This window comes from Pelobates fuscus, chromosome 2 (assembly GCF_036172605.1).
Source record: "Pelobates fuscus isolate aPelFus1 chromosome 2, aPelFus1.pri, whole genome shotgun sequence".
In the NCBI taxonomy this organism is placed as follows: Eukaryota; Metazoa; Chordata; class Amphibia; order Anura; family Pelobatidae; genus Pelobates; species Pelobates fuscus.
The window spans coordinates 424,002,446-424,028,288 of NC_086318.1; the positions used below are offsets into that span (position 1 = coordinate 424,002,446).

Here is a 25,843-nt window from a genome sequence, read left to right on the forward strand (position 1 = left end):
ATTCCCCTTATTATAATTGATTTGTAAAAAGGAATCAAAATGTATTTTTTTTCCATGAAAGCACATTAATAGGTATTGCAATGGCAGACCAGTATTGCATACTGTTTCCAAGTTTGTGATCTACAATTGTTCCCAAGTACTTTTCATATAACGTTATCACTGTCAACCCCATTTACATGGCTTGTGGGTTCCTTATGTCAAAATACATGACTTTGCAATTATTTGTACCGACACGTTCATGCCCAGCTCAAACTGTATTTTCTTCCCTACGTTTGAGTCAAACTCCGACAAATTACTTTCAATGCCCACTGCAAGATCGTTTATAAACAGATTAAAGAGAAGTGGACACAGGGCAGAACCTTGATGCACTTCTATTACCACTTTTTTGAAAATTTCCCATTTACAGCTACTCTCCGCACTCTATCTTTAAGCCAGTGTTTATTTCCAAGAATACGATTTTTTTTAAAATAATTTTAGTTTTGCTAGTAACTTTTTTTGTGTGGAACTGTATACATTTCTAAGCAAAATCCAAGTAGATCACATCTGCTTCTCTGTATACTGAAGAAACAATATTTTGAATGTCTGCTTTGTCCTGATCCTGATTAACTCCCCTATCTCCTGAGAAGTAGATGAAAATGGGGAAAAAAACAAAAACATTGTTTAATTTCTCCTCTTCTTTACACGCTTTCTCTGTGCTGACTGCCAAGTGCAAAGGACAGAGCTTGTAACAATGATTCACAGGGAGCCAAGATAAAGGCACCCAGTTGCTGGATAATGATGTGTAGATTTCAACATTTGGATTACATTTTTCACACCTCATAAGTACATATTTACTAAATATACGGCTAATAAAACATAATATCAAATAAATCTGGGAATTGAGAACTCCCCTTTGAGGTGTGGGGCACAAGAATGAGAATGACAATTGGTCTAGATTATTTTTTTCTTTTTACCACCAAAAATGGTAAAAAAAAAGGGTATAATTTGGAGGAAATGATGGGGACTATGTTTTTATTTTTTTTTACCTACAGCTGAATACATTATTCTTTACAGTAAGAACAATAAAAATGTGGTAATCTCTGTCTAGAGAGGTTGTTTGATCAGATTTAATAGAAATCAAAAAGAAAAACAAAGACTGAAAGAAAAATGCCTAGATGCTTTTCGGCAAAGCAGAATAAATAGAAAAGTCAAAAGGCATTAACTCTGTATTCCTCCAGAGGGAAGGCTCTACTTCAAAGAAGATTTTCACCATTATTATAGTGTATTATAATATTATTACGTATATACTCGAGTATAAGCAGAGTTTTTCAGCACATTTTTTGTGCTGAAAAACCCCAACTCGGCTTATACTCGAGTCAAGACTTACAGTGTGAGCTGACAGAAGAGCTGCACGGACCGGCGCGGAGGAGAAGGGAGCTGACAGGAGCTGCAGGAGAGGTAAGTAAACTCTGCCAGCCCCCCTCCCCCCACTGAACTGCCAATGCCACTGGACCACCAGGGAGTGAGACCCCCTCCCTGCCATGTATCAAGCAGGGAGGGGGGCCGAAAAAAATTAATTAATAATAATAATAATAAAAATAATAATATAACAAAAAAATTACAATAATAATAATAATAAAAATATTAAAAATGCCCACCCCCCACCAAGGCTCTGCATCACACTCTGCATCACACACACACTGCACTCATATACACACACTGCACTCATATACACACACTGCACTCATATACACACACACACGGCACTCATATACACACACACACTGCACTCATATACACACACACACTGCACTCATATACACACACACACTGCACTCATATACACACTGCACTCATACACACACACACACTGCACTCATATACACACACACACACTGCACTCATATACACACACACACACTGCACTCATATACACACACACACTGCACTCATATACACACACACACTGCACTCATACACACACACACACACGGCACTCATATACACACACACACCCGGCACTCATATACACACACACACCCGGCACTCACACACACCCGGCACTCACACACACCCGGCACTCACACACACCCGGCACTCACACACACCCGGCACTCACACACACCCGGCACTCACTCACACCCGGCACTCACACACACCCGGCACACACACACACACACGGCACTCATACACACACACACACGGCACTCATACACACACACACACACACACTGCACTCATACACACACACACTGCACTCATACACACACACACTGCACTCATACACACACACACTGCACTCATATACACACACACCATATTCATTATATACACACACTGTAAATAAATATTCAATTAATATAATTTTTTTAGGATCTAATTTTATTTAGAAATTTACCAGTAGCTACTGCATTTCCCACCCTAGTCTTATACTCAAGTCAATAAGTTTTCCCAGTTTTTTGGGGTAAAATTAGGGGCCTCGGCTTATATTCGGGTCGGCTTATACTCGAGTATATACGGTATATACAACTGGAGATTATTGTAAACTCTTTTTTCCCCCCACTTTCTATTGGTTCAAGAGCAGAAATAGATGTTTGAAAGATCAACTTTTTAAAGTTATGTAACTATCAAATTGCACAAACATGTTTCCTGGCATTGGATACATAAAGTTAAATGTTTTTTTCTACCTTCAACATAAGGTCCCTCTTTTGGATGTTCTCGAACTCGCAAGTTAAAGGTTTTGGAAGACTTTCTTCTCAGTAGGTCTCTTACTCTTTCATTGTAAATTTCCAGGTAACTAAAGGAAAACAATAGAAACACTGAGCAGCAAAGTACAATACCAGATTGAAATACATAGTCTGCCAATTTTGCAGCTCACACAAAATCTAAATTTGAAAACTTGTATTTAGCTGGATTAAATATTAAAAAATAAATAAAATAAAAAAAGATTTAAATGGCAATTGACCAGTTTACAAAATATAGCTAAATTTAGACAAATAGCCAACATAACGTGAGGATAGGTGGACACATAAGCCAATTATGCTGAATTAAAGAAGTATAAAAACACTATATTATTTAGTTAGTATATAGTAAAGAAGAAAATAAGACTGTAGATATGATCGTAACTGAAGATCTGATTAGATGAAATAGAATAAAGTATACAAATATTATTATTTAGAGCCTCAAGCTCAGATGGTGTTTATCCACAGGTAATTAGGGAGCTTAGTGTAGTAATAGCTTAAAAACGACCTTGATCTACCAGGACATTGTCCCTTTAGGAATTAAACTGAATGACTCAAGAAAAGAAGATATAGTGCCTATATTTAAAAAGGGATCATAATCTGTCAAAGGTTATGTCAGTTTAACAAAAAAAAAATATGGGTATTTTAAAGTTTTATGAAATCATTTTCATAATCACCATTAATAAAAGTTATTGAGGTTTTATAAAGTACAGATCATGTAAAAAGTAGTTGCATTCCATGAAGAACTGAGCTGAATATGGATTAGGGCATTGCAGTAAACGTGTGCTACGTTCCCAAACAAACAGATTTGTGAAGAGTCATTAGAAACCTCAAGGGCTCAAGTCTTTATTCAACCTAGATTACTGTGTACTATGTGAACGGTTATGTAACATAATGGCACATGCCCCTAAATATCTAGGGAAAATGAAAGGAGATTCCTTTATAAATAAAAAAATTAAAAAGATTGACTTACATGGTTGGCTGAGAACCACTAGAGCTAAAGTCCAGAGTGACTTAGAGTATTTGTAGCATTGTATTCCTAACTCTGTAGTGTTCTACCAAGCTCCCCCCTCAACTCATAATCCTTTACTTCCCCACGTGTGATTGTCTGGTGTCGGCTGTCCCTACATGAGGATATCAGCCAATCCAATGCTTATCCCTAGGGAAACATGGAGGGGTTATTACGCACCCGCGACAATCGCCACACTGAACCAATCAGCATCTCCTCATAAAATGAAAGCATTATGAAGAGCGTCTAGCGTCTCCATGCAGAGTGAGAAGATGCTGAAAGTCAGTCCTGCAGTCCTTGTAGGGTCTTAACCACAAAGTCCCTCTAATGATTGTCTCAATTGCAGCAAGTATAGGTGGTATTAGACAGCTATGTAAATGCTGCCTTTTCTCAGAAAAGGCAACATTTTCACTACTCAGCCTAACGGAAAAGGGTCTTCGCCCAAGAAATAGTACATTAAGCTGTAGTGGTGCTGGTGCCTATAGCATCCCTCTCAAAATCAAGCATATTGACCATAATTTTAGTTGTGCCACTAAACCTAAATTGATAGCACAACCTTATTCTGATAGTTTTGTACTCATTATTTTGTAATTTTTCCTTCCAACTGTTCAGTAATGCAAAATGTGAGAGTACTTACAGATAGTTACAGACTGTAATATTAAAACACACACAGACACACCATTATAAAGCTTTACATTCAGCCTGCATTTCACATTCAATTGTACAGTTTTTTCTATTATTAATGGTCAATTTATTGATTTCATTTTATGAAATGGAAATTATATATTTTATATAGCACAAAATATATAGCAAAATTTGGAATTCCGAAAAGGAAGAAAAATAAATAAGAATTCTTTATATATATTAAATATATATGTATGTGCATTTAAGATAGAAGAAAGTGGGATTTTAAATCAATGAGTCAGACCCAACTAACCAATTCATCTCACCGCCTTGTTTGAACCAAAGCACCAACTATAAAGATTACATGAGAAAGACAGTCCGTATAATTCTCCTCTGTGCGAAAGAGTAATGGGAATGGTCAGTAAGGTATGCTGGAAGCACGACCTGAAAAACTTGGTTATGATTCCATAACAGCAAGGGAAAAAGAGAATCACACACACATTTAACATCCAATTCATTATTTATCCAAGTTGAAACATGGGATCCAGAACATATTTCACTAAAAAATTAATTTCTGTGGCCGATACCAGTTGCTGTATTTCAAAACACTTTTTCTTGACGATCTCATCCCCTTTTACCATTAAAGATATGAGCCTCTAAGTTGTAAAGCAATATTACAATTCTTTCTTTAAAAGATGGAACGCACATAATGATACCCGTCAGAGGACAACCGTATATCATGCTCTCTATAAAGATGCAAGGAAAGCCATGGCTAAACCCTTGGGTAGAACAGCTCCAAGACTAAGTTACAATATCAAATCAATATATTTAATAATAAATATATTAGAAAGGAAAGTACAAGAGCCAGAGGAACTTACATGGGCAACGGAGCCAGTTGTCAGAATGTATTATTTGTGATGAGCATCATTTTATACGGCAACAAGTGATCCTATTAAGTTTTCGTTTTTTATTTTCTATTGTCTATATTACATTTTCAGTAGCTCTATCAAAATAGGAAGTAAAAAGTCAAGCACACTCGGTGTATTTATTGTTTGGGAATACACAAAAGACAAGGATCTCATAATTGTATTTGTTTGGAACATCAAAATAATTATTTCAAATTCTGATAAAGGAACCAAAGGTTAATGACGTGGGGATTATTTTTAAGTGGGATGCAAACACATTCGGTATTTTTTTTACATTTTTTTTACATGAATTGAGAATGTGTTCAAAAATATATAACGCAGTATAAACATATGTAACGAATAGATTATACACAGTATAGGAGTTTAAGCAGACTAGATGGGCCGAATGGTTCTTTTCTGCCGTCACATTCTATGTTTCTATGTTACACATCAGGCTTCTTACGATAAAATGCCTGGACATAGTATATAAAATAGTCAGCTTGTATGAGTGCATATATTGTAGAGTAGGGGTAGGCAACCTTTGTTACTCATCTCCTCTGACATTTTGTGAGCATTATGGGAGATGATGTCCACTACATCCGGATTTTTAAAAGTTGCCTTTGCCTGTTGCAGAGGATTAAGGAACTGTTGAAAGTATTTTCTGGGGTAGAACAGATATGAATTAATTATAAATATGGAAGTCACTGCTAAATGTATTTACAAACAAACATTGTCCCCCAGTCTTTCTATGGGTTCTTCTAGCTCTCCTATCGCCCCTCCCTCCAATGATGAAGAGTGGCTCCGGGAATAGTGCTACTTACTTCTTTTACATCCTGCCGGTTCCACTGGGTATTTATTCATAGCACCACTATATTGTGGTTCCAAGATGGCACTCTTCCTACCGGACTGGGAAAAAAAATTAGGCCCGGGCATTTTTCAATTAGAGCGGCCCCCTAAGAAGGGGGTGGGGGGGGGGGGGGGGCAGAGAGGGCGTGTTTTGTCAGCACTAATGACAAGCACGCCCACCCTCTCAAAGTGAGCATGTTGGTTCAATGCGCAGAGTCCTGCTGAAGAGCTCTAGCATGGGAACAAGGCCCTGAATTTGTTCTGCGCAACACAAGCACATTTAATAACATGCTTGCGCTGTGTTTGCTTTTAAATTGTCTCTTGTGTCTCCATTAGTGGGATACCAGAGGACAAAAGGGCCAGGAAAGTGTATGGTGCATGTGTTTGGAGCCTGCTTGTGGGATTGCGTGTGTGTAGACTGTGGTGTGTTATTGTGTAAATAGGTCAATTTAATTTGTGTTTGTGGCTAGGGGCTGTATAGAGTGTGTGTATAGGGGCATAGTTTTATAGGGGATGTAGCGAGTGTGTGCATACGGGCTGTAGTGTGTGTGTATAGGTGACAGTGTGTGTAGGGGTTGTAGAGAGGGTGTGTTTAGAGAATGTCGTATGTGTTTGCTTACAAGGAATGTAGTGTGTGTGTAGGTGGTGCAGTGTGTGTGTGTGTAGGAGATCAAGTGTGTAAAGGACCCAGAGTGTGTATAGAAGAGTGTGTGTGTGTGTATATATATATATATATATATATATATATATATATATATATATATATATATATATATATATATATATATATATATATATATATATATATATATATATGATTAAGAGTGCATATAGGTTAAGGGATCTAGCGTGTATCTGGAGCGTAATGTGTGTAGTGGTGCGGTGTGAGGGGTGCTGTAGTGTGTATATATATTATATATATATATATATATATTTGGACGTATTGTATGTGTGAGGTGCGCAGTGTGTGTGTGCGCGTGCGTGAACGAGGGGTGCTGTGTGTGAGGGTGTTTTTATCTTCAAGGTTTCTATTTTTCTTTGTCTGTTAACTCACTGAGGGTTATTTTTATATCTATATATAGAGATATATATATATATATATATATATATATGTGTGTATGTGTGTGTTGGATATGTGTGTGTTGGATATGTGTGTGTTGGATATGTGTGTGTTGGATATGTGTGTGTTGGATATGTGTGTGTTGGATATGTGTGTGTTGGATATGTGTGTGTTGGATATGTGTGTTTTGGATATGTGTGTGTTGGATATGTGTGTGTTGGATATGTGTGTGGGCTGTATATGTGTGGGAGTGGGGGTGCTGTGTGTGTCTAGGGGTGCTGTGTGTGTGTCGGGGGGGGCTGTGTGTGTCGGGGGGGCTGTGTGTGTCGGGGGGGGCTGTGTGTGTCGGGTGGGGCTGTGTGTGTCGGGGGGGCTGTGTGTGTCAGGGGGCTGTGTGTGTCAGGGGGCTGTTAATGAATTTATTTTATGTGAGGGGGCTGTTAGTGTAAATTTATTTTATGTGAGGGGCTGTTAGTGTGAATTTATTTTATGTGAGGGGGCTGTTCATGTGAATTTATTTGAATATATTTTTTATTAATAATTAAAAAAAAAAAAAAATTATATATAATTATATCCCCCCCTCCCTTCTTATCTTTAGCCTGTGAAGGGGTGGGAAGCCGGGTTTCCATGGGGGGGAGGGGGGGTGGGGGAAGTGCCGTGCTGCCATGGAGGGAGCCATGCTGCATTCCCTGGTGGTCCAGTGGTGACAGTGAACTCTAGCCTGCTCAGACCTCGCGAGAGGACCCGGCAGAGCTGCTGGCTAGAGCTCCACTGGGTCCTCTCTCCCTCCCCAGCCGGCGGCCACATTTCAGTGCCTCTGGTGGAGGCACACAGCAGGGCCGGCGCTCGGGTAGCACTGGCCCTGCAGGGGCTGGCAGGGGAGATCCTGTGATCTCCCCTGCCGGCCTCGGCCCACGGCCATCGTGGCCCACCGGGCATTTGCCCGGTATGCCCCATGGCCAGTCCGGGCCTGCTTCCTACAGAGTTTGCATTGGACCTTGGGAGGCTTGCATTACACTTTTGGCTCTCAAGATACCAGAAGAATCAATAGAGAGAGAAAAGGGGAGTTTGAAGTGACCAGTCAAAGACAAAGTTAACTGAGAACATGGACTAAAGCTCCCCCCCCCCCCTTTGTCAATCTGCAAGTTATACATAAGGAAAAGTGTTCCTAATTTTCCATTAGCATAACTTTTTAAACTACATTTTTTTTTTTTTTTTTTAAAGGACACTTTATTTATCTCTTTGAAGTTGTCTGGGTGCAATGTCCCTGCTCCTTTAACCCAGTTTTAGAGAAAGACTGCCTCTCACGGCCCTTTACCAGACAGCCACTAGAGGCGCTTCCTGTAGTTTCACTGAGTTTGACTCCATAAAATGAAACTTGACATCCTCACGTTTTGCATGAGGATGTCCAATGTGTTGAAAAATCCCATTGGAAATCCTTGAGTCAGTGCTTTCCTATGGGAAAGCCTAATGCACATGCGGCACACAGCTCTCATGCGCATTAGGTTCCCCCATTGGCTGACTTGGAGTAGAAGTGTTATTTTACCCTTTACATGGCCAGGTGGGGAGGCCACAATGCAGGGGGATATTATAGGGCTAGGAATACAGCTGTGTACTCCCAACACTGTAGTGTTCCTTTAAATGTACTATCATACTATCATCTCTGATTAAAGGGACTCTCTAAGCACCAAAACAACTTTAACTTAATGAAGCAGTTTTGGTGTATAGATTATGCCCATGTAGTCTCACTGTTCAGTTCTCTGTCATTTAGAAGTTAAATCATTTTTATACATTTTGTTTGTGACTCCCTAGCTACACCTCCCCTAGCTAAGACTCACTCTCCCTACATACTTCATGAAAAAGAGGTTGTTTTTTTTAGCTCCCTTATTGCACAGTATGTTTAGTTTAGAATTTTCTATTATCTGCTCTGTTAATAGCGATAGTGGAAATCTCTTGTGTGTAATTAAAGTTAAACTAACAAAGCAGAAGATAATGTCTAAAGTAAACACAATGTGCTGTAAGATCGGACTGAAATAGGAAATAAATAAAAAAAAGTCTTGGAGGTTTTGTGAGTCTCAGCCAGGCAAGGTGTGGTTAGTGCTGCATAAAGTGAGTTAACTCCTAAATGGCAGATAATTGAATGGTGAAACTGCAGGAGTATTGCAGCAAGTTATTTTAGTGCTAAAAGACCATTTAAGCACTTCAGGGTATGAAACACACAGTGCTCGGAGTGCTCCTCCAACCTTAGAGGAAAAGGTACCCTTCATATGAAAAGGCAGCATATGTCCTTTCAAATGTGACTAAACATATAATTATTAACAGTTGATATAGGAGAGAGGTGATTTAGAACTGAGGAGCTATATATGAGGACTAGGGAATATAAGGATGAGTTGGTACTGGGAATGAAGAGAAACATGTATCATAAGGTCTAAAATATCTAGACATTCCACTGGTCAGGGAGATCTCCAAATAAACATGATGAGCTTACCACAAGGAAGCAAGCCAATCATCCATTGCATGAACTAGGTGTCTTCAAAAATGATTGAAACCACAAGCGTGTGTGAGCAGGAAGAGAAACAATGAGAATAATTCAAAGACAGTGGCAGTAGAGAAAGGAAAAGATGTGGCAACGGCAGATAATTTGTAACCATAGCGTCGAAGGAGGAAGAAGTACAAAGAACTCGTTGACGGCATGGAGTCAGAAGCAACAAATTATAGTATGGTCAGAAAATAATGAGGTTGTGAGAAAAATGACAGATCAATATATAGAAAGGGATATATATTGCATGTATTCTCTATTCTATCACAGGTTCCTAGACACAGGGATGCCAGATGGGTCAACTACAGAAAAAGGATTGTACTTACCTTACTTCCGTTCGAAAAGATGCATCACCCCACCTTGTGGTTTCAGAAATTCTACTGAACAATCCTTCACAAATCCTCGGTATGAGACCCAAATCACCCTGTCATTACAAATGATGAAAATTAATCATTTGACAACATGAACAGAACAGAATATTACAAGCAGACAATATTAAAAATGTGCTCAAACATTAAGTGAATAACATTATATATATATATACACATACATACATACACACAAATCTGTACCTAATCACAGTCTTGCGTAGCAATCATAATTTTGTAATTTACTGTAAATAAAGTTGTATCCATAAATCCCATAAAAAACAGAAAAAATGTGTGTGTTCATATAAAAAGTGGTTTTTAATATTAGCAGGTTTCAAAATCCAGCCCTGGTGAGTGTGCCATGGACCCCCCACAGCGTATGGGGATTTTCACTGCGGTTTGAAAGCAAAAGCTTACTGTAACAGTGGATTAAAGGATCACTCTGGGCACCATAGCAACTTCATCAGAATTAAGTTGTTATGGTGCTAGGAGGCAGCCTTACTTTCAGGTGCTAAAACAACAAAGTCTTCTGTCTGGTGGCATTCTCCTCTGCCCATGATCTGCTGCAGTCGGAGGCTTCAGCCAGGAAGCCTTGACAGGGCCACTGTTGATAGGCCGAGTAGCTCTCCATTCACAAAATGGAGTGAGAAACCTATGGATGCATCTCACTCCATTTTGTTATATGCTGAGAGCGTCCAGTTTCCATTGCTTCTGATGTTATGTCATAGTCGAAGAGACCTCCAAAGGCAAGTGCACAAGGTATCCTGCAATGCCGACTGCTTACCAGCATATTAGAGAGTTGTAGATACACACATAGCAAGTGCATTTGGGGGTCATGTATTCTCAGTAACGAGTAACTAGAAATGTCAAATTTAAGGCCAAAATAGCTCAAATGGAAAAATCCTCTATTTAAATTTACTTTGAATTCTCACTTTAGTGAATAAACAGGTCAGATTTTTACTTCTATGAAATGTTTCTAGATCATCAATTCAATCTTTTCCTAAGAGAGTACCATCTGTCAACAGATTTTAGCATCCAAATACACATAATGTGTTTCAACAAACATTCTTAGGATCATCACTGTATATTGAAAGCAATTAACACATTCAATATATCGGGGATTTTAGAACCCCGTGGCACCTTATAAAATCTTTATTGAAAACATGTACCAGAGATTGACAAATGGGGATTAATGGCACATCCTACTTCAATAACAATAAAATAGTTGGGATTAAACATTTTGTGGGTTTTGTAGACTTCGCATTGATCTCCAATACCTCAATGGAGTCAAACAATCTTACATTTTAACCCCTTAAGGACCAAACATCTAGAATAAAAGGGAATCATGACATGTCACACATGTCATGTGTCCTTAAGGGGTTAAAGGATTACGTTCAAATACACATGGGGGGATCAAACGTTTTTGTTTTGTTTTTTGGTTTTTTTTTTATTAAGCATCTTAATGAGTATAGGTGGTGTTATAACATCTACTTGTTGATGCCAGTTTAAGGAAGGTTTGTTTTGGGGGGGTTTTCACCAACATATTCAGGAAAGACCGGATGTCCTCTTAGTGTGTATAGGATAATCCATTGACATACAGTGTTGACATACAGTGTTGACATACAGTCTTGCAGAGAGAATCTTAGAAATATCCCATATGGACTGCATTGGAATTACACTGAGATACCAATCTAATCAAAAAGATAGTCCAAATCAGTGATTATTTAGTCCTTCTGCTAGGTTTTGGGCACATGATCTGCAGTTATTGCAAGCCAGCTTTTCATACAGCGTTTAAAGAAAAACATTTAAAAAAACGCTAGCATGTTTTCAGTCGGGTTATATATGCTACATTGTTAAAATAGTTTTTCCATTTAAGCATTTTTTATTTCATGCCAAACTAGCCAACATTCCACTTACCAAATAAAAGCTACAAACAGAATATGCAAATGGAAAAAAAATTAAAATAATAGAAATAAACACAATAACAAAAATAGGCACACTTTCTGGAACTTACTAGCAGCATTAAGAAACACAAAATCAAATGACCTTACAAACCCACCTGGCACACATCAGGTTAAAAAGAAGCCATAATACACCATAATAAATAAAAAAACGTTCACAGCAGACCATAGTTTCCACTACAGAAACCATCAGTGCTTCATACTTACAGGGTTTCCCATCATGGTGTAGGACTTCCCAGAACCCGTCTGTCCATAGGCAAAGATACAGGCGTTATAACCTACAAAGGCAGACTTGAGGACATCGGTTCCGAGATCCTTAAAAACCTGGAAAACAATCCCACATCAATTATTATTGATATAGAGGTTTAAAGGAGAATTGTTCATAATGTGCGTGTTATCCAGAAATAACTCAACCCCTACCACCACTCGAGGAACCCCTTTTCTAATTTACTTAATGTATTGATTTTAAAAAAATAAAAAATAATAATAATATAGAGAGATTATTTTGTAGACATTTTCTGCTTTAGATTACTGCAGGCCTCCCAACTGTTCCAATTTCTTGGTCCTGTCCGCCATCCCGACTTTGACCTGGATATGCGGCTTTTGGATACACCAGAGATCTGTGCTCAGTAAGTGTAGCACAAGTGAATCATCAGGTACACTTTCACTATGATTAGGCCACTAGGGCAATGCAGAGAGTGCTGTAACAGAGCTCTCTGCAAGGTCTGACCTGTGTGCTTGGCAGGAAGCCCAGCATGGATTGGCATGAACCTGCCAATTCTTCAGGTGGGTCTTCCCCCTTTAGGTGATGCTAGAGACACAAATAGTGTCAGGGGCCTGCTTCCTGTTATCCAACCCACCAGAGTCCCACTTTACACCACACCTATGCTGAGGAGAGGGGGTAAGTAACCCCGTAAACAAACAAAAACAAAAAAACACTTTAAATAAAGCCCTCAAACTGAACTTTATTCCCCTGTGAACACGCATCTTTTGCAGTTCCTGCAATCCATCAATCTAACTCATCTCATAAAAACCACTGAATACAATACTTTTCATAGAGAGGCACTGGATGCACTCAGCATCGGATGTCTGCATGTTGATGCTGGATGCAAACTAGATTAAATAATTGAATCTATAGCAGTCTGTGGTCCCCAGCGACTATCTGCCCGACAGCCACTAGTAGGTTTGGAAATTGCAAAACGTATATAAGACCATTTCTCGGAAACTGCACTGCTTACAAAAGCACGGCTAGCGGGGCAGTATCTATACCTAAAAATCCCTTCACTAAGATGAAATCAATTTGGTGCATATACTGTCCCTTTCAAATTGTACCTCTATGCCAGCAAAATCGTGCTATAATATTTTGGAACAGCCAGCCATATATTGTGGGAGTGTAAAGATAGGTTTTTCACAAAAAAAGCAGCCCTCTGATAAGGTTAGGTGATTACTTAGGATTTTGTTACAAAAAATGTACAGATTTATGTTGCATTACCGAAATAATCTGATATCGACCTTCACATTAAAAAAAAGTTGTATATGATAGAATGTCCCTTTAAAGTGTGCCTAAGAACCACAACAGCGGATAGCAAAGAATCTGTGGGTACGGTCTTCCCAATTAGTGGTAAACTGCACTCAAGCAATAAAAAAAACGGTCACTTGCTGTATCTAGAACTAGGCCCTTCAGTTGCAATTAACCTGTCCAATTTTGGTCAGGAAAGACAGGCTCGCAGGGATGGACCATAGTGGTTAGAGCGCCGTTTAACAAGTATAGAGGAGCAAGAAAATTTACAAAATGCCCACTGTTCACAGGGATGCAATGTAGAAAACGATCACACATAAATGCTTTAGTATATTACTGCATTCCACTGATGCACTAAGTTCAACACTGCAACTGCCATTGTGATGTGAACGGTTACATTAAAACGCCTCTGTCAGAGTATATCAGAAATTTCAGAAAGGTAAAAAAAAAATAAAAATAAAAAAATAAACAACACACATTGCCAGTTAACGGACATTGGAACATGAGGTTTGAACTATAAAAGGGGGAGTAAATTGATTTTGGGATTTGTGATTAAGAGATTTAAGATTTAAATGTGATACACACAAACACACAAACACACACACACACACACATCAGTTCTAAAGGGCAATCAAGATAAGAAAAGTCACAATGAAAAAAGAAAAACACAGCTAAGATTACATTGTCATAGCCTGTGTTTTGAAAGCACGATTAGCACATTAAATAATGTGGTTTACCAATAATCCATAAAATATAAACACATTATCTAAGCAGCCTGAAAATACATTAACCTTAAATATACGGTAATATAAAGATCCTCTGCATAGATTTTCTGATTACATATTTCTACAGCATTAATAGAGTGAAAATTGTCAGAAATTCGAAGTGAATTTCAAATTTAGAGCCAAAGTAGTTGAACTGGCAGCACAGTCGACTATTTTGGCCCTAAATTTGAAATTCACTTTGACTTCCCAACAATTCTCCCTTTTGTGAATAACCACATCTCACATCTGAAATACAAAGCATACTTAATTCTAAGCACATATAAAACGATATCCATACCCTTTCTTGAGAAGCAAAATTTGGATTTTTACTATCGGCCGAAAAGTAGGAAAAGTCGTAGGTAAATGTTTTGGTCCTGTCTCTCCCAGAATCTCCGGTTACTCCATCTGGCATCTGTGTAAAGAAAAGAAATGAAACATTAAATGATGTTTCTCTAGAACAGTACATTTAGCTGCATGCTAATAGGGTCCATCGTATTGCGTGCTTTTGGTGGGACAATCCCAATTTTAGGGTCCTGTTCTGCTGTCTTGCAGTAATTCCATGGTGTCACCAGATGTGGGACATAAGAAAACTGTCCCCGGGAAGTACAGTATGAGCACATCATTAGACACACTCAAATGAAGTAAGTGCTTTAGCAACGATCTCTGCATGTTCCTGGGAGCTGGGGGCCACCAGGCTGTTTGTCAGGTGGCAGGCCCATCCATTTTTGGGCTGGTCATCGCCTTTGCCACTTGGATCACAGGATCTGCTCACCCATCCAGTCTTACAGAAGCCACATATCGGGAGGTACGTTATTGCCCAATGAACGTGCAACAGATTTATAATAAATTAGAATTAATTCCTGCATTGAGTGAGTGTAAGGGAAGAGGAGAAACAGAGAACACGATGCAATATGTTACAGGGGGAAAATAGTACAAAGTAAATAGGCAAGGTAGTGTAAGAGGCAGGAACCAGGGAACGATCAGTAGAATAATAGTATGGTAAAGTATGAGCAGAAATAAAACAATTGAGCAAAAAAAGTGTTAAAATCTAGGGATGCAGATACATACTGTCCCAACCTTGGCATCTCATGAGGTGGGTTGCTGGTGAGCAAGGGAAAAGTGGTAGCCCACTGATGTGAATTGCATTACTGGCAATGCCCAAAGAAAGGGAGCAGGTCCGCCCAGAGATCTGGCCTGCCGAGCAAGCAGGTAGACTCACTAAAGGGTAAACCATGTTGGAAGCACCATTTCTGTGCTCTCTGCAGGGCCCAAGTGCTCTGAGCCTAGTGCCAGTGTGTCTAATGAGGAGCTCCCACTATGTTTTTTTGGAGGGGACAGTTTCCTCACGTCCCCAAAAGTGGGACACTAGGAAACAAAATCAGAACAAGGCTAGACCCTAAAAATGTGGGACTGTCCTGACAAAAATCAGGAATGGTGGGAGGTATGACAGTGGCATAAATGACACTGAATATAAAGTCCTTCGCAAACCTAAGGGTGTGAAGGAAGAAGAGCCTCTAGTAGTTGTTTGCCTGACAGCCACTAGAGTTGAATTTTCACCCAAACCGAAAACATTTCAGTTTCTGCCAAAGCTTTACAATGTCTGCAAAAAAGACACAGAATCTGTGCACCAAAGCTTTTACATTAATGCAACCACCCTCTCCCCCAAACCCAAAAAATAACTTTCATAGAGATAGAATCTTTATGAAATACTCATTATGACGTGTTGGGATTTCACTGAAACCCAGTCAAGAGAAATACAGAGACGGAACTACTTTGTTCCTGTATTTTTGTATTTTTTCTCTGTTTGACTTTCTTAAACTCAGGGTGGAGTCTAATTGTCAATCCACCGACACCAATGACAGCTGCAGGGAATTGGCTGTGTCTATGAATGTTACGGTGGTCTTTGCAAATTTGGCTAATTCCCCAGACGGTAACCGTGCCACTTTAAGATGTAGTGGTGTTGGTGTTTCAACTTTCCCTTTAACTGTTAAAGACATAGAAGAGAAACGGATAAAAAAAAACCAAAAAAAAGAAAAAACACTCCAAACCTCCACCCCCAACTACTTCAAAAACCCACTTTAACCAAGAGTTTTGTACTGGACTGTCATTATGAAATAAGGTAATAGGTTTTGTTTGTTTGATTTCTGTTCTGGATTTCTTTATCAGCATTTTAAGAGAGAACAAATGCTGGCACGTGTAAAGTTGAATACCCTGATGAGGACTTCATTCTGAAGGCCATTATATTTGCTCATTATATTCTACCTGGCTTCAATGTAATCACGATAAACATATAAAAAAAAAAATATAAAGTATATTACAGCATATTACATTCTTCCTGCAGGCAAGCCCTTGGGTACCACTAAATCGGCTACATGAATCAAAAACACACATAATATTACACTTGCCTTTACATTGCTAATTTTTGTTTTCTTTGCTTCCATTTCAATAATAAATTTAGCCTCCAGATCTTTCTCCCTAAAGAAAACAAAGAGAGGAATAATCAGAACGATAGCATAAACATGTTTTATATTTTTTTATTGTTTCTCTACGCACACAGTAACCCAATGTATATTTATGTCAAGATTACACAAAAACATTTAATAATTTCAAACTGCAATATGCACACAGATGTAACATAGCTCAGAACCGAGTTATTAAAACCACTGCTTGCTCTCCGTGATTTCCCATAAGATCAGACATTGTTACATATAAAGATATTATATATACACGCAATAAGCAGACATTGTGGCAACCTCCCTCCAGCAAGCTCGGCTTTGCACACTCTCAAGCAGTACCTGCTAACATTTAAATTTGGCTCATTCCAGATATTGATAGTGTGGGAGAGAAGCCAGATACTTTGAAATCCTGTATTCCCCAGCCCTTCTCCCCACATATCACTAATGGGGGAATGGCTGTATTACAAGCAGGAAAATAATTCTCACTGATCCCAGATAAAGTGGGGTATATGTATGTCCTTCAGCAGCACTAAGATTAGCGGAACTGTAATCAGAATTCTACAAAAAAAAACAGAGTGTAATCTGAGAGTTATAATGCTGATGCATGTATCAAGGAAAAATGTCATGCCAGGGTTCTGGGGAGACAGACAAATATCTTGACCTTCAGTCTTCCGTCTTTTTACGACGACTCCATACATATGCACACACATACACTTGGGAAATGAGTGCTGATAAGGCCCCTATACATTAAACAATTACAGCAAAATATGTTAAAATAAATCAATCAAATTAAAAAGAAAATAAAACAAACAAACAAAAAAGAAAAAGTAACAGTGATTTATCCCGAGCCTGTAAATGTAAAGAATGGAAAAATGACGGGCATCATGGCAAAAATACGAAAAAAAACACGTTATTTAAAAAAAAAACTATTAAAATGGCATATATATATAACATTTTGATTTGTTTTGATAATCAGAATTAAAATTCCTCTTTCTACTTAACCAGTGCTCAAGAAAGCAGGCTATACATAACTCATCAGCACATTGCAAATTCAGTTGCCCGCTATATGTATGTATGTATGTATGTATGTATGTATGTAAAGAGGACACGGTCTGCGGGACCATGTCACGGGCTACAAGGAGTGAGCAAATAAAGTCCTTATTCCGACTTTTCTTTTTTTTTTTTAATTCTTTATTTTTCATTCAATAGCACGTACAGGCGCACATCAGTTTACGGGCTTACGCAGAAGCCAACATTATCGACATTATGGAAAAATACAGCTTTACAATCACAGTATTATAAGCCTCAGTTTTCTTATCAATACCGATGGTGCCTGCCGGCCATTGAGGTATTTCGTAAATTTTAACTTCACAGTACCCCTTGTTAGTATATACATCTTTTTGCTTTTAGCTCGACAAGTAAACAAACTCTGTTAGGCTAAGGAAGAGGCCAAGTAAATTGCAAACCCTCCTTCGTAGACCTTAGTTCTCTGTAACATTGTAAACGTGGGTCTGAACCCAGGCTTGGCACTCGCCGTTTGTAGGGGAAAATTATGTTAGGTACATACGCAGGCCAGAGGGGTAAAAAAAAGTCAGCTATCGTATGTGCCAGTTAAACCCCTAACTGTACTACCTAGTTCCTCCGTTCGCTAGATCTAGCCTGAGGAAACAGTGCGAAGCGTAAAGAAGAAAGAGAAGAAAAAGAGAAATGAAGAAGGAAAGACCTTAAAAAGTATGTAGCCAGGTCGGAAAAAGGGGAAAAAGGGTGCAAGAAGTGGGGGGGGAAGGGGGAGGGGGAGGGCGGCCGGTCCTTAATCTCTCAATGTGCAGTGGGGCCCAGTCCAGCGAGGCCTCGCTGCGGTCCATAACCATCAAGGTACGACTCAGGTGCGACTCTTTCTTTTGTTAACCCCTTAAGGACCAAACTTCTGGAATAAAAGGGAATCATGACATGTCACACATGTCATGTGTCCTTAAGCGGTTAAAGGGACACTATAGGTGCCCACACAACTTCAGTTCATTGAAGTGGTCTTGGTGCACTGTTCCAGCACCCTTAACCCTGCAAAGCTAATTACTGCAGTTTATAAAAAAAAAAAAAAAAAAAAGTGGGTAAACTGCACCTCTAGTTGCGGTTTACCAGACAACCACCAGAGAGACTTCCGGGCTGTTAGGCGACTTTTTTTTTTGCTTAACAGACGCTGGACAATCTCGTGCTATGCATGAGGACATCCAGCGCCACCGAAATTCCCATAGGAGAGCATTATATAATGCTTTCCTATGGAGAAATCTTAATGCGAATGCGGCCATTGCCGCGCATGCGCATTAGGTCTCCCGCACCGAAGGAGCGGAGGCGGACCATAGCCAGTACCAAGGAACATCGGCACTGGACTTGGGTAAGTGACAGAAGGGGTTTGTAACCCCTTGTGCACAGCGGGAGGAGAGTTGGGCACTAAACAACTTTGTTTTTCTGGCACTATAGTTCCCCTTTAATTACATTTAGGGGGAGCTTGAACCTAAACTGGCAGTAGAACATTATAGTGTTAGCAATACATCTTTGTTTGTATTTATAACACTCAGGGGTCAAGTCCTGGGGAAAAAAGTGTGGGAACTCACCCAAGATTCCTGCACTGCACTATATGCATAGGAGTGTAATTTTTTTTTTTTTTTTTTTTTTTTAAGGGGGGAGGGGCGCCCCTAAAAAAAAAAATTACACTCCTATGCATATAGTGCAGTGCAGGGTGTGTATAATGAATGTAGTGTGTTTGTAGTGAGTGTAGAGTGTATAATACATTTAGTGTGTTTGTAGTGAGTGCAGTGTGTGTATAATGAATGTAGTGTTTGTTGTGAGTGCAGTGTGTGTGTAATGAATGAAGTGTGTTTGTAGTGAGTGCAGAGTGTGTATAATGAATGTAGTGTGTGTTGTGAGTGCAGAGTGTGTATAATGAATGTAGTGTGTGTTGTGAGTGCAGTGTGTGTATAATGAATGTAGTGTTTGTTGTGAGTGCAGTGTGTGTATAATGAATGTGGTGTTTGTTGTGAGTGCAGATTGTGTATAATAAATGTAGTGTGTTTGTGGTGAGAGCAGAGTGTGTACAATGAAGTGTTTGTAGTGAGAGCAGTGTTTATAATAAATGTAGTGTGTTTGTAGTGAATGTAGAATGTGTATAATGAATGTAGTGTGTAGTGTGTGCAAAGTGTGTATAGTGAATGTGGTGTGTTTGTAGTGAGTGCATAGTGTGTATAATGAATGCAGTGTGTTTGTAGTGAGTGGATAGTGTGTTTAATGAATGCAGTGTATGTAGTGTGTGTGTAGTGAATGCAGAGTGTGTATAATGAATGCAGAGTGTGTATAGTGAATGTAGTGTGTTTGTAATGAGTGCAGAGTGTGTATAATGAATATAGTGTGTTTGTAGTAAGTGCAGAGTGTGTATAATGAATGCAGTGTGTATAATTAATGCAGTGTATGTAGTGTGTTTGTAGTGAATGCAGAGTGTGTATAGTGAATGTAGTGTGCAGTGAGTGCAGTGTGTATAATGAATGCAGAGTGTGTATAGTGAATGGAGTGTGTTTGTAGTGAGTGCAGAGTGTGTATAATGAATGCAGTGTATGTAGTCAGGGCCGGATTAACATAGGGGCTGATGGAGCTGCAGCTCCAGGCCCATTGATTTAAAAAAAAAATATATGTTTTTTTTTTTTGTTATTTTACATTTTTTTTCCCACACACTACTCTTAGGGATTCCACCTGGCTTTTATTTTATAGGCACAGACAGTATTTGAGGCTGCCTGGCCGGTGCCGATATTGCAGTGATACTGGCAATACAAATGCTGGTATTTTTCTCAGTATAAACAAGAGAATACTTTGCAATACCAGCACTGGCCAGTAGGGGTCACAGTGTGTGGAGAGAGGCAGGGATAGGAAGTTCCAGCATATCCCTCCCTGCCTATCTCTACTCACTGATCTGCAGGGGAGCAGCTACAGAGAGTCCAGACAGCAACTCCCACCCTGCAGAGACAGCCTTCAGCTCAGGGAAGTGAGGGATGGGGGAAAGGCTGTAAGGAGACATTGGGACACTGAGACACTAGGGGACATTGGGAGACATTATGACACTGATGTCTCTCAGTGTCCACGTCTCCCAGCCAGTGCCCCTTAGTCTCCCAGTGCCCCGAGTCGTCTCACTGTCCCCATGTCTCCCAGTGCCTCCATGTCTCCCAGTGCCTCAAGTGTCTCAATGTCCCCATTTCTCCAAGCTAGTGTCCCTAGTGTCTGTGGCCTTGGTGTCTCAGTGTCCCCATGTGTCCCAGTGCCCCCATGTCTCAATGTCCCCATGTCCCCCAGCCAGTGTCTTTAGTGTCTGTATCCCCATGTCTTCAAGTGTCCCCTATTTTCCCAGTGTCCCCATGTGTCCCAGCCAGTTTCCCCTAGTCTCCCAGTGTCACTGGTGTCTCCGTGTCCCTAGGTCTCCACGTTTTCCTAGTGTCCTAGTGGCATGGGGACCCTGGGATACATGGGGACATATACACATGGAAATACTGGAGGACACTGGGAGACATGGGGCATTGAGACACTGTGATACATAGGGTCACTGGGAGACCTGGGGACACAACATTAGGGAACACTGGAAGACAAAGGAACACGGAGACCTGGAGTAATCGACACATGGGGGCACTGAGTCATGAGGGCACTGGGAGACATGGGGGCACTGGGAGGAATCCATCTATACAGCAGAATCAAACTAAGTAGTTTTTTGGTGATTTTACAGGATTTTCTCTTATGTCGCTCCTTGTGATTTACATCATGTGATGTCATCCATACATATTTAATTATGCAAATTAGTAAGGCCGGTATGTTTTTCCAAGAAAGGTGGCAACCCTAACTACTTTTCACATACTCTTACTTAACTATGGAAACTTAAGAGGGATGTATGGGAACAAAACTTGTGTGGACACTATACTGACAATGCATAGTGTGGCTGACAATGAATATAGTTAAAGGGACACTATAGTCACCAGAACAACTACAGCTTATTGAATTTGTTCTGGTGAGTAGAATCATTACCGTCAGACTTTTTGCTGTAAACACTGTCTTTTCAGAGAAAATGCAGTCTTTACATTACAGCCTAGTGATAACTTCACTGGTCACTCTGTAGATGGCTGTTAGAGATCCTTCCTGGGTCATGGCTGCCTAAAATGCATCCAAACATTCAGTATCTCCTCCCTCTGCATGCAGACACTGAACTTTCCTCATAGAGATTCATTGATTCAATTCATCTCTATGAGGAGATGCTGATTGGCCAGGGCTGTGTTTGAATCATGCTGGCTCTGCCCCTGATCTGCCTCTTTGTCAGTCTCAGCCAATCCTCTGGGGAAGCGCTGTGATTGTGGTGTTAACACTTTAGGGTCAGGAATTTATGTTTGAACCCTATAGTGATCCTTTAAGGTAATGTTGACTTTGGTCTCTTTAACACTGTGGCATGTTCCCTTTCTTCTACACTCACTACATACAGCTTTTCTCTGTCCCAGACTATATCCCAGGAGCTTCTGTCTGCTAGTAAGAAGGTAAGGAGACAAGTGGACCAGCGAGTGCTAGGGGACAGTCCTTAGAAAGCGTTGAGCGAGCGCATCATTAGACGCATTTATGCCAAGCTCAGGGTGCTGTCTGCATAGTATGCCCTTAGTTGGCCACCTGCATGATTGGCAGACAGCCTGACATGCCAGGCTGGCCTTCTAATTCTTTGGGCAGACATGTCCTCTTTTTGGGCATGTTCACCCCTTGTGGCAGGTTACGTGATTTGTGTCAGTGGCACACCCTTTTACCCCGCCAATTGACTTCCTGCTTGACTGGACACTGCTGTTAGGGGTTATGGATTTACTTGAAAGATGAAAACATAAATTAGAGGGAGATTAGCATAGGGTATGCGTTTTCTTATAGCTGCTGTTTTCTTTCTCTCCAGCACCATCTCCATCAGATACATGACACTTGGGAGTGTTTTAGTGTTTTTGGTCAATAAGATTCTGTAATTAGGCCCGTCATAATTGTCAGCACCAGGCCCACTGGGCTGTTAATCTGGCCCTGTATGTAGTGTGTGTGTAGTGAATGCAGAGTGTGTATAATGAATGCAAAGTGTGTACAGTGAATTTAGTGTGTTTGTAGTGAGTGCAGAGTGTGTATAATGAATGTAGCGTGTGTGTGCTGGATGAAGTGTGTGTGTGTGTGTGTGTGCGCTGGATGATGTGTGTGTGTGTATGTGCGCTGGATGATGTGTGTGTGTGTGTGTGTGCGCGCTGGATGATGTGTGTGTGTGTGTGCGCTGGATGATGTGTGTGTGTATGTGCGCTGGATGATGTATGTGTGTGTGTATGTGCGCTGGATGATGTGTGTGTGTGTGTGCGCGCTGGATGATGTGTGTGTGTGTGTGCGCTGGATGATGTGTGTGTGTGCGTGCGCGCTGGATGATGTGTGTGTGTGTGTGTGCGCGCTGGATGATGTGTGTGTGTGTGCGCGCTGGATGATGTGTGTGTGTGTGTGTGTGCGCTGGATGATGTGTGTGTGTGTGTGTGTGCTGGATGATGTGTGTGTGTGTGCTGGATGGTGTGTGTGTGTGTGTGTGTGTGTGTGCGCGCGCGCGTGCTGGATGGTGTGTGTGTGTGTGTGTGTGTGCTGGATGGTTTGTGTGTGTGTGTGTGTGTGCTGGATGTTTGTGTGTGTGTGTGTGTGTGTGTGCTGGATGGTGTGTGTGTGTGTGTGCTGGATGGTGTGTGTGTGTGTGTGCTGGATGGTGTGTGTGTGTGTGTGCTGGATGGTGTGTGTGTGTGTGTGCTGGATGGTGTGTGTGTGTGTGTGCTGGATGGTGTGTGTGTGTGTGTGCTGGATGGTGTGTGTGTGTGTGTGCTGGATGGTGTGTGTGTGTGTGTGCTGGATGGTGTGTGTGTGTGCTGGATGATGGGGGGAAGCATTTGTTTTTTAAACTTTATGTGTTTGTTTGTTTGTTTTATTCCCCCCTCCCTGCTTCTTACCTTGTCAGGGAGGGGGGAGATCACCTGGTGGTCCGGTGGAGGGAGGCAGCCGCTACACACAGGGGCCCATCACACGCTGTGTTCCTCTCCAGCACTAACTCTCGCGAGACTCGCCTGTGCGGAGCATTGCCACGGTAACCCATGTCAACGCTCTTACAGCCGCGGGTCTCGCGAGAGTTAGTGCTGGAGAGGAACACAGCGTGTGATGGGCCCCTGTGTGCAGGTAGCAGGGCAAGTCCTGCAGGAATGGTAACGGGTACAGCGTTCCTGCTTTGGAAAAAGTGCAGGAACGCCGTTCCCATGCGTTCCTGCAGGACTCGAGCCCTGATAACACTATAGTGTTCCTTTATAGATTTATCAAATTATATCACAGAGCCACTGCTGGGGCACCATTGCAAACAAGGAGGAAACATTATTATGTTATTATTTATATAGCACCATCAAATTCCGCAGCGCTTTACAATGGGTGGACGAACAGACAAGTACCGGTAGTTGTAACCAGACAAGTTGGACACACAGGAAAAGAGGGGTTGAGGGCCCTGCTCAATGAGCTTACATGCTAGAGGGAGTGGGGTTAAATTACACAAAAAGGTAAGGATAGTATTAGACTAGTGATAGTTGTAAGAGAGGAATCAGTTGGGAGCTATTAACAGTTTAATTGATACGCTTTTATGAAGAAGTGGGTTTTTAACTATTTTTTTTTAAAGGAGTGGAGACTGGGTGAGCATCTAACGGAGGAGGGAAGCGAGTTCCACAGGAACGGTGCAGCCCTCGAGAAGTCTTGAAGGCGAGCATCAGAGGTGGGAGTACGGAGAGAAGATAGACGTAAGTCTTCAGCAGATCGTAAGGGCCTAGACGGGACATACTTGTGTATTAGGGAGGATAGATAGGTGGGAGCAGCATTATGTAGAGATTTGAAAGCAAGAACCAGAATTTGAAATTGAGCCCTATATCTTACAGTAAGCCAATGTAGGGACTGACAGAAGTGTGAGGCGTGAGAGGTGCAGGCGGAGAATACATTTTATCTTGACTTCTATGCTGAATGTCATGCGCAAACCACAAAAAAAAATAAAAAATAACTTATAATGAAGAATGACTAGTAGCCAAGATGGAGACACTCCGTTTTAAGATAAAGAGATATGGATTTCTATATTTCATTTTATTTTTCGCACCTCACAAATGCATTTGTTAAATAAATAACAAGGTGACTAGCTCTGCTTAAAGGACAACTGTCAACAAATTTCCACTTACAGTTAACAAAATGTTATGATTTATTTATTTTTCACTTTTTTTTGGCTAAGTAGCCATATTTGGTCAAACTGTTCGGTGACCAAATGCTGCTCAACCCAACGTTCCCCGTTGCTGCAGTTTCACACAGAGCAACTTCAGCAGCAGCGAGTTAGGTGCTGCAGCAGCTGGTCAGATAACATTAGAGGCTGACCAACATGGCTGCTCAGCTAGATGAAAAAACAAAAAATAATATTCTCAAAAACAAATCAATAAACGGTGTTTAATAAAAAAAAATATATCATTACTCTTCATTAAATGTAAAAAAAAATTTTTTTCAAAATAATAAATAAATAAAAGTGGACATTTTAACCCCCTTAACCCCTTAAGGACACATGACATGTGTGGCATGTCCTGATTCCATTTTATTCCAGAAGTTTGGTCCTTAAGGGGTTAAGGACCAAACTTCTGGAATAAAAGGGAATCAGGACATGCCACACATGTCATGTGTCCTTAAGGGGTTAAAGAGAGTCCTATAAGTGTGATACCGGAGAAACTGACGGAAGCCAAGCACAGAGAGATGGACACAGGTTTCTTCAGGAAGGAAGAGATTCTTTATTGGATCACCGATCGGGACTCAGAGGGACTAACGTCACCAAAATACAGCAAGTTCTGAGCCCCGGACAATAGTGCAGGCTCCTTATATAGGCATATAACTCCTCCCATATTAAGCTCCACCCGCACATTCTCTTAACCAATCAACACAAATAAGAATTAACTTCCTGTTTGACCGCATGGCTTGTCCAGCACAATGGAGGAGGGGAATACTATA

The 25,843-nt window shown here is 40.6% G+C and overlaps 1 protein-coding gene across 1 annotated transcript in view; it reads right to left on the bottom strand.

Moving 5' to 3' along the window:
• KIF16B (kinesin family member 16B) overlaps positions 1-25,843 on the bottom strand; it is a 303,581-nt gene that overhangs the window by 231,323 nt on the left and 46,415 nt on the right. The window contains exons 2-6 of the mRNA XM_063444040.1: positions 16,721-16,790; positions 14,614-14,727; positions 12,240-12,356; positions 10,030-10,127; positions 2,667-2,776 (exon numbers count right to left, since the gene is read on the bottom strand). Coding sequence (XP_063300110.1) covers positions 2,667-2,776; positions 10,030-10,127; positions 12,240-12,356; positions 14,614-14,727; positions 16,721-16,790 — 509 coding nt within the window. The remainder of the gene's footprint in view (positions 1-2,666; positions 2,777-10,029; positions 10,128-12,239; positions 12,357-14,613; positions 14,728-16,720; positions 16,791-25,843) is intronic.